This window comes from Mus pahari, chromosome 15, assembly GCF_900095145.1.
Source record: "Mus pahari chromosome 15, PAHARI_EIJ_v1.1, whole genome shotgun sequence".
Taxonomy (NCBI): Eukaryota; Metazoa; Chordata; class Mammalia; order Rodentia; family Muridae; genus Mus; species Mus pahari.
The window spans coordinates 73,597,596-73,614,819 of NC_034604.1; the positions used below are offsets into that span (position 1 = coordinate 73,597,596).

The 17,224-nt window shown below is 43.3% G+C and overlaps 1 protein-coding gene across 3 annotated transcripts in view; it reads right to left on the reverse strand.

Moving 5' to 3' along the window:
- Window positions 1-17,224, reverse strand: part of Atp9b (ATPase phospholipid transporting 9B (putative)) — a 207,808-nt gene that overhangs the window by 15,165 nt on the left and 175,419 nt on the right. For all 3 annotated transcript variants that reach the window (XM_029546803.1, XM_021214520.2, XM_021214521.1), the window contains exons 16-25: window positions 15,130-15,291; window positions 14,386-14,478; window positions 12,380-12,463; window positions 11,536-11,706; window positions 7,738-7,836; window positions 5,898-5,987; window positions 3,709-3,853; window positions 3,414-3,478; window positions 2,495-2,650; window positions 2,257-2,321 (exon numbers count right to left, since the gene is read on the reverse strand). In XM_029546803.1, coding sequence (XP_029402663.1) covers window positions 2,257-2,321; window positions 2,495-2,650; window positions 3,414-3,478; window positions 3,709-3,853; window positions 5,898-5,987; window positions 7,738-7,836; window positions 11,536-11,706; window positions 12,380-12,463; window positions 14,386-14,478; window positions 15,130-15,291 — 1,130 coding nt within the window. The remainder of the gene's footprint in view (window positions 1-2,256; window positions 2,322-2,494; window positions 2,651-3,413; window positions 3,479-3,708; window positions 3,854-5,897; window positions 5,988-7,737; window positions 7,837-11,535; window positions 11,707-12,379; window positions 12,464-14,385; window positions 14,479-15,129; window positions 15,292-17,224) is intronic.

Here is a 17,224-nt window from a genome sequence, read left to right on the forward strand (position 1 = left end):
CTCCCTCTCCCTCTCCCTCTCCCTCTCCCTCTCATTGTAGGGCTACTGTGGAGACATAGGTAGAAGGTACAGACCGGGTGTGGTGGCACACNCCTTTAATCCCAGCACTTGGGAGGCAGAAGCAGGTGGATTTCTGAGTCTGAGGCCAGCCTGGTCTACAAAGTGAGTTCCAGGACAGCCAAGGCTACACGGAGAAACCCTGTCTCGGAAAAACTAAAAAAAAAAAAAAAGAAAAAAGAAAAAAGAAAAAAGAAAAAAAAAAGTACATTTTGTGGATGGCTTTTCAGATTCCATGTCGTGCCCTGGAGATCTGTGCTGTGTGTGTGCACAGTGCCTTCCTTACAATCCTTACAATTGAATGGTATCTCACGGTGGATAAGTCACACTTGCTGAACCACTTCTTCATTTGTGTAAATATATCTTGGTTATTCCCAACTTGGGTTTTTTAAATAAAATTGGTATAAACATCTACTACCCTCCCTTCCTTTTTGATATAGGGTCTTACTTTGTACCCAAGATTAGACTGAAACTTACTACATAACCCAAGCTGGCCTCAATTTGTCCTGATTCAGCCTAGTAAGTGCTGGGATTATTTATAGACATGCACCACTCTGCTCAGTTTGTCTCCATTTTTGTGCAGATAATCTGTCACTTCTTTGGCAGTGTCACCACAATAGGTTCTGGTCATCCTGCAGAAGCATATTCACTTTAGCTTCTTCTGCATGCCTGTGACTTGTACTCTGTGGCAAGCACTTGTAAGCAGCCTCTCTCTACCATCCTACCTGAGGCTCATTATTGAAATCCCCTATTGGAGCAAACAGGCTCAGGAGATGGTGCACATTTTACAAGGCCATAGCTACTAATGGTGGGAAGCAACAAACATGTCTGGGTTTGAGATATGAGGCCTCCATTCCTTAATTATATCACTTAATGTGGTCAGAAACACACTGGTTTCCCAGAAGCCCACACAGATCCTTCAAAGAGGGTGGCTGTGCTGTGGGAAGGGACATGCTACTATATGGCAAAGTCCCAGAAGGAGTTTCTGCTTTGATGGTGCGGTGAGATGGAAGGAGGCAGAAGCCAGAGACTCAGATAGCAGATAGCAGACTGTGACAGAGGACAGGTGATTCGCAGGTCTTAACAAAGACATAACTCCCCTGTTTTGGCTAAAGTTATTAGGAATTCTGGGAGGGTCACATGCACTTAGGATGCACTTGTACCAGCTTGCAGATAAGACCTTGCTCTGTCTGTCCTCTACTGGCCAGGAGGGCAGCTGAATACTGTAGCCAAAGATGCTGGTGCGAGTGTAGTGGAGGACAGCACCCAAGCCAGTCCTTTTCAGTCTCAATACAGCATGGTCCCAAATCCCCCAGATACTGCTCACTGTTCTCACATGCCACACAGGAATGCAGAAGGACGGCCGCAAGCAGAAAACCACTAACGTCAGGGATACTTTCCAGGTTCTTTCTGGTTGTAAGATTTGAGGTGTGATGAGTCTCGATGGGCACAGTGGCAGGGAGAGCTTTTATTCTGTGGTCACACACCAACACCAATACTTCTATGATTTCTAGGTATAACAACTGATGGATGAGTAGGGGAGAAATTACCATTTGTTTACTTAGAAGGAGTCTTCCTTTTCACACTTAGTTGACAATATCATCTTGGCACATGTACCGCTATGCTTTTGAGGAACTTGTCCAAGGTTTCTCAGTGGCTGTCTCTGAATGCAGGGCTTTGTCGCTGCGAGGGACAGACTAGCCATGTCTCTCCCAGTGCTTTCTATCTCGTTTCCTGGTTGGTGGCTGGTCCCATTCCCTCATGATGAAGTCATATTCCCACTGGGACAGGGCAGGCTCAGGAGGCCTGCAGCTGTGGCCTGCAGCTCCAACCCCTGCTGATGGCAGTGTTGGCATGTGCCCGCCCCTTGGTTCTGCCCCTCTCATTATGCTTCAGGGCCCTTTTATAAACCTCAGATCTGCCGTGGTTCCTGACACAAATTATGGCTTCCCCAAGAATGCCATAGTTTCTCTAATGAGAAACTTAGCATAGTCTTCAAAGGCATACACATACAGGTGGTTTTCAAGTTTCTTCAAACTTAACATGAGACTTCACAGCAGTTAAGTCATCTTAAATGTTTATATGCAAACAATTACCCAGAACCCCTAAAGCACCACTCAATATGCTCCACATCTCTTTTAAATAAAAGTTCTCACATACAGGAGGCTGAGAGGCACCGAGAACATCTGTCTCACTTACCCTACCATAAGGAATCCCTGGTACAGCGGTACAGATGCAAAGTAGAAGACTGAAGAAAACACAGCCTTAAAAGACAGAACACGGTAAGTTAAACACCAGTGCCACATTTGTCTCATCTTTACAGCGGATCTCACTACAATACAGGGATACCCAGTAAGTCCAGTGGTCACCTCCCACAATGGCACAGCTCGCAGAGAAGCCAATGCCTGCTGTGGCACGGCGGGCATAGGATTGATACCTGCATGGTGGAGATGATGAGGCCCCTGTGCATGACAAACTGGCCGAGTGCTGCAGACCGTTTGTAGCTGTTCCGTCCATGCACCATGAGCAGCCTGCCGATGTGTCTGAACTGTGTGATGGAGAAGTCCGCTGCCAGTGAAGCCTGTTTACCCTCCTGAAGAACCACAAAGAATCTCTGAGAAACACACAACGCTGAGTTTTAGAGCTCATATGAATTAAGACACTAGGGCAGTGCCTGCTTGACCCCTAGCATCACCCAGCATGTTAACCATTTGCACTGGACAGTGTGGGTGAGGTAGAGGAGACTACTACAACCTGTGCATACACATACATCAGCCGCTCACAAGAAGAAAGGGTCTTTGATCTATTAGCAACACAGAAAATAAGAAGGGAGGGGTTAGCACTGACTATGGGGACACCTCATCCTATCACATGGTTCCAGGCTACTTCAAGACAATTCTCTAAATCATACTTTGAAAAAACAATTTACCACTGATTTTTCAAAGCTATCGAGGAGAGTAGAACAGAGCAGCCAAGGGAAAAAGCAAACTCAAGTTCAACAAATTTTTTTAGGTCTTGCTGTGTGTATATATGTTTGGGTGACTATAGGAACAATCAAAGTTGACACATACACAAACATCAACCGTGGCTTAGTTGGCAGGAGAAAGGGACACCTCTACAGAGAATGAAGCACTTAAGCAGGGGACAGGAGCTGAGGTGTTAGGGAAGGCCCAGGACAGACAGACAGGGTAATTAGTGATGTGGGACCTGGGTTATAAGCACAGAGGACCTGACACAGCTCCTAAGAGACACGAGTGCAGCTGAAGGCTGCTAGTTCCCTACTGTTTACCAGCGTGCCACGGTGGTGGCAGTGAGGACAGAGCACGTGAGCATGTGAGACAAAAGCACAGACCTACCTTCCCTTCAATCCCAATACCACAGTCAGCTGCCTGGATCATGCTCACGTCATTCCCTCCATCACCTGAGAGGTACCAAGAGGTGGAGAGTAAATAAAATATCTTTTTCTTTTGTGTTTTATACTACTGTTAGGGACTATTAAGAATTTCCTGTAACAGATGAAATCAATTTTAGAGACAACACAATTTGCCTTATGTTAAAGAGTTGGCTATTTTTCACATTTCATTGTTGACAGGAAGGTAGAACACCGTCCCACCACCCACCCGTGGTGTGACTGAAGCTGGGTGGGCTTACCGATGGCACAGGTGCGCTTTCTGGTATGCTGGCGTAACAGGGTCACGATGTGGGCTTTCTGGGTGGGTGAACAGCGGCAGCAGACCACAGCAGGGCACTGGCAGGCCAGTTCCACAAGTTCATGCTCGTAGTACCTCAGGCAGACCTGGGAGACAGTGCTGTGACTCTATTGTCAACACACAACTCTGGGCTCCAGTGGAAGTAAGCAGAATTGTAGGAAAACCTCAGCTTTCCTCAAGTAAACAGACTAATTTTTTGGGTCTCATCCTAGACTATGCCCTCCAAACTTCACAGCGTAACCTGTCCTGGGACAGATGGCTCAGCTGTACAGGAGGGAAAATGGGAAGAAGAGCAGGGTGGCCAGGCCCCTGGTAGGAAGGAGTACAGGGTCTCCTAAAGGTACTACATTGTGGGTGGAAAACAGCTCAAACAAAGGATAGGGTCAGTGGCCACATGACATTCTGCCAGGCTGATGACCAAAAGATGCATCTACTTCCCTGGAACCAGTATACAACAAATTCTGCCTACATTTGGTTTCAGTGTTTCTCAGGCATGCATGTGGCTGATGAAGATCTTAGTTTGACCCATGATATCAGATACTCAAAGCCCTTCCAAAGTGACAGTTCCAGTTCTTAGTTCTCTGTGATGGTAGAGAAACCTAAAATCCAAAATCTCACAGCCCTGTCTAGTGGGCACAGAATTATTCATTTTCTAGGAACGCTAGCATTTTCTCGTTAGGTCCTGGAAGAGTGGGTCTTCAGGTCATGTGGCCCAGAAGGCTACCAACAGAAGAGAGACCATAGACCTAGATGCCAGATCCCTGGTGCCACTCTGCCAGGAGCAGTGGAAAACTTCCTTCTCCAGTTGTAGCCAGGATTCATGCAACCTGTTTCTACCCGCATGCCTGGGCAGAGCGTCCTGTTCCCCTGTGCTCAGGGGATGGCGACAGACACCTGAAGTCATGCTCAAGGGGCTCTGGAGCCTCCTGGCACTCACGCTTACACATGCCAACTGCCTTAACTTCTGTGTCTTATTTTTCTTTTGGTATGGATTTCTCATTATACAACTTTTAATCTTCTGTAAGAGGTGTACTTATTGTTAGCTACTTATAAGATGTTTTGCAACACATTAGAATATAAAAAAACAAATTAAAGAAATTTATAAATAGAAATGACTATTTGGAACATATTAAAATATAAAAAACACAAAATGAACGGCATCTTCTGATCTGGAGGTGCTGATCCACCAGTCATAGGCAGCTATGCTGGGAGCTGTCAGCCCCTTACCAAACCTTAAAAGAACTGCAGGGTAGCTCTGAAGACACTGGTGCAATATGCTACAGTACAAGGCCCAGGGTCCTAAGTGTGCTAGGAGGAGGGCGGCAGTAGGGAGCACAGGATACCTCAACCATGCATCCATGAAGCTGAAAACCACACATAGAGTTAAGGACAGACAACAACCAGCCTCTCCCACAGGGGCTTTCCTGCACTCTCCTCGAGGCCCTTCACTCTGAAGTATCATGAGAATCTGAATAATGCCACAGGCAACCTCTGTACCATGGGTGTAGCTAATAAGGAATGTATGTTTAAGAAGCAACATACATTTTTTATAACTTGAGTAGAAAATTATGTAGCATGCCTACTTACAACAGCGACTAACAACAACGTGAAACTAACTGGAGGCCACTACCTCTTCTCAGGTACCATGTGTCCACGTGCACACACCTGAAACACTGGTTTGGACAAACACAGAATACATATTATGGGCTGAAATGTCTTGACCACTGGAGACTGATGCTATTAACAATGAGCAGGGGACCCAGAATCAGGACAGGGCCTTGAACTGCTGAACTTAAGCAGCTTCTAGACAGGAAGGGACAGAAGACAAGTCAGGCATGGCCACCACATGTCCTTAGGACTGAGTGTTCTCACGACTGCCATGACATGAGTGGCTGGCTAGGCTGCTGAGAAGTACGTTTCACGCTCTGGGCTGGAAAGACAGGCAGACACACACTTCATCAGAGGTCAGTCTTAAGAGACAGATGGACCAATAGAATATGGTACACTACTGACCAGTCCTATCTTAGAACTAAGATACACACTGTTATAGATTGGTCTGACCTCTGGAGACAGTGAGAGATATACAGGCATGTACATGGTTAGCACATACACACACACACTCAGGCTTACCTCCAGAGAATCCCCAGATATAACCAGTGCACAGTCATGCTTCCTTCTAAATGCATTTAGCTCCAAATGGGCTTCTCCCCGATTGGTTACCTTCATTGGAGGAAAAAAAAATCATGAATACAGGTAATAAATAGACATTTTCCAGGCATCACAGTAGGATCCTTCAGAAACTGTATTTAGAAACTAAAGTTGCTTAGCCTATGAACAGAGGTCCTGTATGTAGCAAGGTCCTACAGACCCTGCATCTGCACCTCTCACAGAGACTGTTCCTTGGTTTCTGGTCACGAAAGCATGTGACCAGAAGATATAAACATTTTTATAAGAATGTAATGACCATGGATTTGCTAGCACTTTCTATAAAATGATTTATTAAATTGGTGTTGGGTTAGGTGGGTATTGGGAACAGTGCTGAAAATCATTGGCTTATAACATCCAAAACATAGTTGCAGAGAATTATAAATCGGAATACCAGGGCCCAAGGAAGTTGAGTTTCCCTTTCTCGCCGTACACCAAGTAAGATACTAATTATATAGATTGGGGTTTCATTCAAACATGTTTCTTCATAATAAATGGAGTATTACAAAAATAATTTCATGAAGTTGCTTCTGTTAATCTCTACCATGAATTTCAACTCATCCCATCCATTTCTGCTTAATGTCTATAAAGAAGTAAGCAATCTAAAGGGCAAAAAAAATCAAGCTGTTATTCTGAAATACTAATTTTAGAGTGAAAATATGCCAGGAATCAATGCACTGGCTTTGCACATGCTTTCTGCAAAGATTTTATGGGGCATAAAAAAAATGATATAGGAGTGAAATAAATTAAAAGTTTCACATGATCCAAATTAATCTCCGACTCATCCTTAAGTAGGTAGGTTTTATTGTGAAAATTTTAATTTGTGGTGCTATAACTCTGAAAAGTCAACAAAAATTGATCGAAAGTTTTATCAGAAGCATTAATAATTTAATTGCAAATAGTAGTCTGCAGGGCATAATTTGAGATTCTGATGTTTCAAAATAAAATACATTTACATGTAAATGATACTGAAATAACCATTTCTGTAGGTGCAAGCACTTTATTCAGACAGCTACAGACACATGGTGTCTGCCTACCCACCATCAATCATGACCCAAGGAACTTCTACTTCTTGTTTGAATTAAACTCATCATTACTAGTATGTACAGTAAACACATGAGTTCAGGTCTCTCCTATCCTTTCTCTGTGCAGTTACAGAGGAACTTTTAATCTGAAACGGCAGTGGGCTAGAGGTGCTTCTGCTTTGTACCTGGCCTCGTCTCATAGGAGCAACCTCTGCCCCAGTAGTACAGGTAATAAGGAATGTAGGCTTAGAAAGCAACGTACATTCTTTATAAGTCGAGGAGAAAATTATTTAGTATAATTACTTAAAATAGGGAGTAACAAAAATGAAATGTATAGGAGAAAAATGCTTTCCAACTAGCAGCTTGTTTATCATCAAAATATATCTCAAAGTCATTCAACATGTGTTTTTATAGAGTAAGAAACATCTCCAACATTGAATTTTAAAAGATATCCAGCAGTTACTGTCTATACACTTTAATTGTAAGATAAAATATTCAATGATTTGCTGCATGTGGTGGTGTATACCATTATTTAATCTCAGTACTTGGGAGGCAGAGTCAAGTGAATCTCTAAATTCAAGGCCAGAGTGATCTACAGAGGGAGTTCCAGGACAGTCAGAAGTATACAGAGAAACCTTGTAAGGGGTAGGGGAATCATAAAACAAAATAAACTTCAATCCTTCAAACCAAAAAAAAAAAAAATCACTTAACAATTCAAAGTGATTTAGAAATCTACTTACTGGTCTGAAAATATGAATGTCTTGTGTTCTGGACACCAAGTGTGAGCTTTTGGCAATGCAAGTAGCTGTTTCCAGTTTATCGCCTGTTAGCATCCAAATCTATGGAATAATTGAAGCATGTGAACTTTAATAATGCATATCTATTTCTTTAAAGTAGTCCTGTGCACAGATGTTTGCACAGCACATTTATAAGATTTTCTCAACAGGGACAAGATGAAGCAAGATAAGTACCCCGAGTCAATGGAGAAATTAAATGTGATCACTTTTCTGATTCTTAAAACAGAGACAAATTCTGACAGAGTCCTCAAGGATGTTATGCTAGACACAAAAGGACAAATACCATGTAATTTCACATATATGAGGTCCAGAGAAACCATATACAGAGGGAGAAGGAGTGGGAGCTTAAGCAGGGAAGTTTCAGGTTGGGAAAATGGAGAGCTATGCAGACGGTGACAGCAATGGCTGCAGAAAATGAACTCAACTGTGTACCTAAAAGTGGCTAAAGGCCATCTATGGTTGTGTGTTTTGTACTGACTTGTTTAGGGAGAATAAGTCAGAAAGTGATGCTCAGACATACAGCTGAAACAAATGCAGACTCCTGTAGATGTGAGGAAGCAGTGCGGAGCCAGAAGAGCACACAGACCTGTGTTTCTGCAAAGTCCTTCAGCTGGGAAGTCAAGTTTAAGTAGGCCAATGCACCATGGACAAACCAAAATGTACTTTTATCACATAAAGCATAGAACTGCTACTTCAACATTTAAAAACTGCATACATACAGACACACTGTGAAGATATACATTCTGACTCTCGCTGCTTAAACTGTGGGTCAGGATTTCGTATGTGGTCACATAACTAAACTACTTGTGAGGGATATTGTACAAATGTGGTACCAAAGAGGTCTCTGAACAGGCAATAACCAAAAAGTAACTTAGAATCAAGCACATAAAGAAGCTACAATGCTTCTGGCAGTGCTCGCTGGGAGGCTCTGCAGCCCTGGATCTCACCACACAACACACTGCTGTGTACTGTGCATGCCCTGTGCTAGGCAACACCCAGGAGCACTGTCTCAAATGCTGTGGTTTGGGCTCCAGACTATTGCATGTTATGAAGGATAGCAGCTTGCTGTACAAACTTTTTACTTCAAAAACATGATTTAATTGTGAAAATAAAGACTGCTAATGTTTTACGACTGTCATTCCTCAGCATGTAAGTATTTATTTGGGTTGTACTGTGTTACAATGTTTTAAAAATTGTTTACATTGCTGATGTGAGTTTCATAAGTGTTCAGCTGGGTGTTGTGGCTCACGCCTTTAATCCCAGCACTCGGGAGGCAGAGGCAGGAAGATTTCTGAGTTCGAGGCCAGCCTGGTCTACAAAGTGAGTTCCAGGACAGCCAGGGCTACACAGAGAAACCCTGTCTCGAAAAGCCAATAAATAAATAAATAAATAAATAAATAAATAAATAAATAAATAAATAAATAAATAAATAGTGTTCAATTTTGGCTTGGATTTGGGACAGAATTTCCAATTTCTAAAATCATCCTAAATAAAACTCTGCCCCTTTACAATGTATTTATTGTAAAGTGGCATTCGCAACTAAAATAGAATAGTTGTGTTGACGATGCTCTATACATACTGTTGTATCAAACAGTCAGCCAAGATTTAATTATATTAAAATAAGGACATTGATCTCATTAGTATGTAAATTTACTTTTTGTGTTTAATGAATGGTAAAATCAAATGACTAAAGAATTATTTTAAAATAAATTCATTACTTATCAGTAAATATTTGGGTTTTAATTCTATTTAGGTTAGATTCTTAACCTACCTAACGCTGAGACCCTTTAGGTAGGACGATGGAGCATAAATATATTTTGTGCCCCAGTCCAGCTAAAAAGCCTGCTTCGAGGCTGAAGGGAGGCAACAACCCTTAATACAATTCTTCATGTTGTAGTGACCCTCTCAACATAAACTTACTTCATGGCTACTTCATAACTGTAATTCTGATACTGTTATGAATTGTAACAGACATATCTGATATGTGATCCTCAATATGTGTTGCATATTGATTACTCTAGTGGTACAATCACTGTGCTGTTGTGTTTAATCAGCAAGCTTTACTGCACCTCCAATGATAAAATATTCCTATGATGAACCAAGTAAGCACGGTCTGCACCGCCACTGCCGAGCAGCCTGTGTCGCTGAGCAGCCTGTGTCGCTGAGCAGCCAGGCAGACGCGGCTGATCACCACCACACTCCTGCTTCAGGTGGTGCCCCAGAAGAGTTAAGAGGGCAAGGTTATAGAGATAGGTCATGAGCCCAGAATTACTACCAATACCTGAAGTTCTATACCAAGGAACTTTACTACTTTAAAATTGATAATCTAGTATGTACACTTATAAAACAGATTGTAGGTCATTTGAAATGGTCAGGTCATCTACTCCTAACTAACCATTTCTTCCCCTGGCGTTTTGGCTGCAGGCATAACTGAATGTAGATGCCTGAGATAGATGCTGAGTGTGAACTGCTTCCCAGTTGTGAACTCCGGCTTGCTGATGCTCTGTGTGCCATCTGCTGCCACTAAAGCTGGTAACACTTCTTGCCAGGCTTCCTCTCACAATGCTCAGAGCCAGCTGGACAATCAAGGTAGAGCCAGGCACCACTGTGCTTCTGACATTCTCTCCTTCATCTGGCTGCAGTACTTTTCTTTCAGAGCCAAGTGGTACGTTTCCCATACCATCTTCAAAATTAGTTTCCAATCCTTGAGGTAGAGCTAAGAAAGCAGCTAACAGAACCTAACCCCTACCCAACCCTAAACCCAAGAAGACAGTTTCCACAACCTAAAACTTATCCTCTAAATACTAGACTTAGCCACAGAGACTGGCTGAGGAAGAGGACGGCAGTGCAGCAGGAAGGGAGAATGTCTCCAGGGAAAGGGCTACCTTGGAAACCAACTCCACTGGGAAAGGGACTGACCCTCACAATTCACAGGAATGCCGGTCAGCTGGACTCCTACAGATACTGTGTTCCAATGGCCAGTTTGCATAAGGGAGCAGATGGGAAGCCAGGCACTGTGTGGGAAAGGGTGGACCTGGGAGAGAAGGCGAGGACCTGAGAGCTATGTAGTGGCCACATAGTCATGTGTGCTGACAAGGAGCACAGGGACAAAGCACTTCTGCACCTGCATCAGCATTCACTTGTGGCTGGGCAAAAGCGCATGGGGCGCTTCTCACTGTGGGCCCTTCCGTCTAACTCTGGGAATGGACACACACTGCTTTAGAAGCACAGGGGAGCTGAGCAGATAGGAGCTTCTAAATGGCCCTGCCTAATAACTGTCTATGCCAGCTCTAGAGCAGACGGTGACTCAGTGTGAGGAGTCAGCAGCAGGTGAAGCTCAAAGCCTGCTCGACACTGGGCATCTCCTGCACCCCACTCCTCCCTAACTGGTGCCCCTTGCAATGTAGTGCCGACCCAGGCCCACAGATGCTTCCTAGGTGGTTTCTTATGGGAGTAGACGAGATGCTTCAGGAAGGTCTGTGGTAGGTTCGGACCGTGCAGTGAACAGGAGGTGAGCAAACAATCGCCGAGGCGAGTGCAGAGCCGCAGGCGGTGCACACCTGCCAGAAGCTGACAGGCCCCAGACTACTCTCAGGAAGCCCACCTGTCATGGGGATGGACAGATCAGAGCCCTGCTTCGGGAAGGCTATGCTGTCTTGAACATGGAGAGAGCCACAGAAAAGAGGCACTGTGCTAGTTGGATTCAACAGGAGTTTGGCAGTCAGAGGCTGCATGCTGTACCTTGATCCCTGCATTGCGCAGCATCTCTAGTGTGGGCCTCACATCAGCTTGCAGCTGGTCTTCTACTCCAGTGAGGCACAGCAGCTCCATCTCTCTCTCCAGGCTTTCTACAACCGCAGCGACTTTGAGAGCCCGGTCATGGATGCTCAGTTTGGCTTGACTGTATCGGCTCTGAGGACAAGGGAACAGGTATTCAAGTATGTACATCCTTCATGGTTTGACTTACACAGCTGCACTTTATCAGCTCTGAGGGCACAATGAGACAGGTGACCATGTCCGTATACACTGTGTGGTGTGTACCAGGTCTTGGGGATCAGGTGACCTGTTGTGTCTATGCTTTGTATACGTGCTCAGAGTATTTAGTAGTTATTACCACATGAACTCAGGGTAAATTTTCCCTAATATGGAAACCTGAAGTCCTCACGAGTCAGACACATCCTGGCAATGACATCATGTTAAAAGAGTTTCAAATTCTGGGGCGTTTGGGATTTCGGGAGCTTGGGTAGCTAACCCTGTCAACCTGTCGTTTGTGCAAATATTCCATAATCCATACAGCTGCAAGGTCTGCAGCACCTGTGTTTCCAAGAACAGCAGTGAGGGATGAGACACACTCAGCTTCTGCTGAGGAGATGGAATTACTGGCCTCTGTGGACACTCATTTCCCCAAGATTAAGAGGAGGGAGGAAGATTTCCCCAAGATTAAGAGGAGGGAGGAAGATAGTTCATGCCCCCAAACTTCAGAAACACTGGCCTTATACCTGCACAGGAAGACTGCCCTTCATGGAGAAAACAAAGTTTTCATAAGGAGGAAGAGCCTTGAGTGACAAGGACTGAAGCAGCTCACCTCAAAATCCTGGTACTGCTCTTCTGTCAGAGTCCTCTTGGCTACCACAAGGGTTCGCAGGCCCTCTCGTGCCATGTTTCCACACTGTAAGGAAAGGGCTCTTATTTGTGACTCCCAGAGAATCTAGACTGATGCATTGAAGCCTGGGGACCCCCACAACACCTGCAAGCAGTTTTGCAGTCTGGTTCCCACTTCCCTGTAGGCCACTACAAGGAAGCAGGGCTACTGCAAGGGAAGCTAGAGGAAACATGCGGAGTGTGTCTTCAAGTTGTCCCTACCACAGTGTCCCAGCCCAAAGGAGGGCTACTCTAAGTGTGCCACTGCGGGGCGAGGAAGCGACCGGACCGAGATCTAAGATGGGTGGGCTTGACAACCACAGCAGCCTGTGCTCCTGGGTAATGCACCGACTACTTCAGTTTCATCGCAGAAATTGCTTCAATAGGGCTAGTCTGTAATATTAGTCCACTGGTATAAAGTCACATGCCAGTGTCTGGCAGAAGTACAGCACCACAAACATGCACAGGGTTGATCACACAGGGTAATCCACTCCACACTCCAGGTCTGGGGCTCAGGTCTTAATTGGACAAGGAAGGAGAAGGCCTTAGATGAGTTATTATCCTATTTATATAGTAAGTGGGAAATGGAAATACATTCAATAGGTACATGAAAATATGCTAACCCATTTACTGTGCCATAATACCATTATGATAAAATACTGTTTACCCCTACTAAAAATGGAAAAGTTTTAGCTGGAGCTAAGGTAAAGAAAGAGGATTTGGGGCACAATGCTGGTTGTGTTCTAGGAACACCTGTTTGAAGGCAGCTGGTGACTCACTTCAGAAACTAAATTGTTCTAATGGCATCAATCCTACAGCTAGACATGCCACCTATACTTGTAAACAAACACTGGGACTTCCAAACAAAGGGGTCACTGCCAGGCTATAGGTAGGGGTCAGACTTTAAGGAACCTGAATAGATATGCATATCAGTAAGCACCCTCAGGAATTTTGCTAAAATACCATTTTGCTTTGCTTTTGATAAAGTGAAAGGCTTTGAGACTACAACAAAAATACCGGTGGCAAAGAGGCAAAAGATTTATCTATGGAAAGAAAATACAATGTTGTGCACATAAATGTGCACAGGGCTTTAATGAAGTTATCTTTCTGAACAGCAATCTGACATTGTCTGTCTGTGGCAAGACATTTATTGATTTGACCTCATAAAGCTAAATAAATTAAACAAGTATTTTACAATTAATTGCATGTCATTATGACCAAAAGTAATTTTTATGGCAGTTTACTAGGTCTTCAGGGAGTTTAATTTATTCATGTCTCTGATTAAATCAAAGTGGCCTGAAGGAGATATTGATTCATATTGCCAAGACCATCGTGAATATCGGGTGTGGCTGCTGTGCTGACAGACCATGTCTGAGGTCTGAGTGGAACAAGAACAAGAACAAGGCACCTGCAGCCGTGTGCACAAAGGAGAAGAGAGCTGGTCACAGTCCTAGCCGCCTCAGTCTTACTTTGGAACCCAATTACTAATCAATACACAACTTTAACAGTGACTACTAAATCTCATGAGGAGAACTACAAATATATTTGTTTAGGAATAATAATATAGGACTGCTTAAGTCTGTATCTTTTTTTCTGTTTTCTTTTTTAAAGAGAACAAATTAGCAATATTAAGCCTAATTTGTTAGATATCCAATACTATTTTAGACCTACTTTTATATATCTGCACATTTCATATAGTAAATAAAAATAGCAATTATTTCTATAGGAATAGAATAACCAGGGTTCTTAGCCTTTATGTATATGTACTTGGAAGGAACTGTAAGTATTTAGAATAATTTAGTGAGAAAGACATTTCATCCTTGGTCATGAATGCTGCTGGAAGTGGTGACAACACAGTGTTTTAAGTATGGGAAAGGCACTACTTTTCTGTTACTGGCTTAAAAAGCTTCATGAAGACATTTTGTACCATGCTGAGAATCACTTGCTTACCTCCTCTTCTAGCCAATCATTGTACTGGACAATGGTGGACATTGCGACATCAGCACCTTTCATATAGAATGTAATTTCTGCTGTGGATTCATCCTGTAGTAGGGTAAAAATAAACAGAGACAGCTGGGATGAACTGCTTCTTGTAAATAACCGCTGGACTAAAGAAGATGCTCCTGTGCCCTAGAGAATGTACCGTACCATGGGCTTTCTTTGTAGAACCTGCTCTAAGATGGCAGTGTAGTGAGAGCTAAAGTCAGCAAACCCCTGAAATGTCGCACTGTAATTCTTGAAATAGTCTGCTCAAGCATAAGCAGTAACTCTCTCCAGTTTCTCAAGTGTGACAGAATGCTCACTGCTTAACAAATGGAGTTGCAAAATACAATTTTGGTACTGAATAAGATAACTTTAATAAAGGTATGTATCAGTAACTTTGTGTACATAAATCATGCTATGCAATTTCTGTTGAGGACAATTTTAATTAAAAAAATTACTACTGTCTTTTCCTTGTTTCTGCTTCAGTGTCCCCAGGAGAGTGACTTTATCAATTGGAGTCACACCAGCTTCTCAGCTCATACAGTATTAGCTGTTTTTTTTTTTTTTTTCCTGTCTCTAAGAAAATAAAGCACAAAGTATTTGAGTAAATATTTGACTTTGAAATTTTCTGGGGGTAGTTTCTGTATTTACTTAGCAAGCCTGGAAAATGACTGATGACTGGAGTGTGGGTGCAGTCCTATCATGACGTACTCTGACTATGATGCCCATCCGCTTGCTCTCGGAGGTGAAGGGAAACATCTGTAGGATGCAGTAGGTCAAGACCTGGCCACTGGGGGTCTTCAGCTGCATGGAAGCAAGGTCCCTGCTGACCAGAGTGAGCCCGACACTCTCTGTCCATCGTACCAGTGCCACCTGGAGAGAGAAGAATGTATGAGGAGCAACTGCTTAGGGATTATTAAACGAAGAAACACAGCACACTAGTGTGCAAAAAGCCCGCTGAGGCACAACTGATGCAGAGAAACTGGTAACTTTTCCTTTCTCTCCTACAAACTTTAACAACGATACATACATACATACACACACACACACACACACACACACACACACACACACACACACACATATACAAATACACACACATATCGTTTACTGCAGACCATTCTGCACCATAAACACTATTTTGCAATGTGTACTGACTGAGTCCCAAACCCAGATGGCATTAGATCCTATGAAAAAAAAATCGCTATCCACCCTGGAGCTGAGTTTCATGGTTTGTCCCAATTTATCACCCGTAGTTCTACCAGCTTCGAAGGAGAAAACAGTTGTGTACACTCTTTAACTTGCTTTTTCTAGTAGAAAAGATAAGCTGATACCCATACGAACCTATGATAATAAATATCAGTGTGCCCACATTATAGCTACAAAGGCCAAGACTGCCCTAGGTCATCCGGTTTCAATGATACAACATTTTGGCTTAAAGTAAACAGAGAAAAGAGCTGACTTGGCTTAGATACCAGGTCACAAACTATCACTGTGGAAAGTCGGGGCAGGATCGCAAGGCAGGAACCACGGAGGAGCACTGCCTGTTGGCTCACTCTGTGGCTTGTTCAAGTGTGACAGCTTTCTAATACAGCCCAGCACCACCTATGTGTGGATGGCATCACTACAGTACTGGGCCTTGCAGCATCAGCTAATAATCAAGACAATCCCTTTCAGATATGCCTGCAGACCAATATTATAAAAAATTACTTACTTGAGACTCTATTTCAGGTGATTTTAGTCTGTGTCAAGTTGACAGTTAATGATAGCTAGGACAGAGACAACAGCAAAGTAGAAGACCAGCTTGGGCTCTGAGTCTCAATTACAACTGAGACACCCAATAGCTCTGTAACCAATTCTTTATCTAGGTTTGCTTTCCACTATAATGTGAAAAAGATACTTGCAAAGTGTCCTAAGGCTGAAATGATATAAGCAAATTCCTGGCATATGCAGGTGCTCAAACTTAGAAGGTATTCTTGGTTATAGTTATTTATTATAAAATTAAAAAAATATTAGTGGCAAAATTAATTTTAAGCTAATACATGTAGTCTTTTATGGCTGTTTTTCAAGAAAAGGGGTTATCTTTAAAAGCAATCTCATTATAAGACAGTTAAAACAGTATATATCCTTATCAGCAATCAAAGAAAACAAGCACAGCCCAGCAAGGCCACAGCTTCTCTTGGTGCTCTTGGGCGGGGGTGGGGTGTCCCCCTTGCTTTTGTCTTGAAGGTATGGCTTAGCCAACTGTCAGGAATGCACAGCTCTTGCAGAGCATGAGCCTCTTTTCAGTTTTATCACCACTGTACAGCCAGTGTTTTATTTAGGCTTTGGAAACTCAAGAAATCTCAAGAAAATTTAAATTCTGTGTTATGCCAGGTATCATTAAATCATTAATTCAACCTTAGTGTCTTGTGACAGTCACAGGACACCATGTCCACCCCTAAGGAACAATGCAGTAAAGCTTCCAGTAAGGGATCAAGAGTTACGCAAAAGCCAGGTATGGTGGTGCAAGCCTTTAATCCCAGCACTCAGGAGGCAGGCGGATTTCTGAGTTCGAGGCTAGCCTGGTCTACAAAGTGAGTTCCAGGACAGCCAGGGCTACACAGAGAAACCCTGTCTCGAAAAAACCAAAAAAAAAAAAAAAAAAAAAAAAAAAGAGTTTACACAAATGGTGGCCTCATGGAAAACTGATGAGGATGAGACCTTCACAGGAAGGAGGTCCCTAGGCAGGATGCATGTGTGGTTACAAGACAAGGGTCGACCCTCAATCCTTTGGTACAGAAACTATTTTCATTTTGTGGGAAGA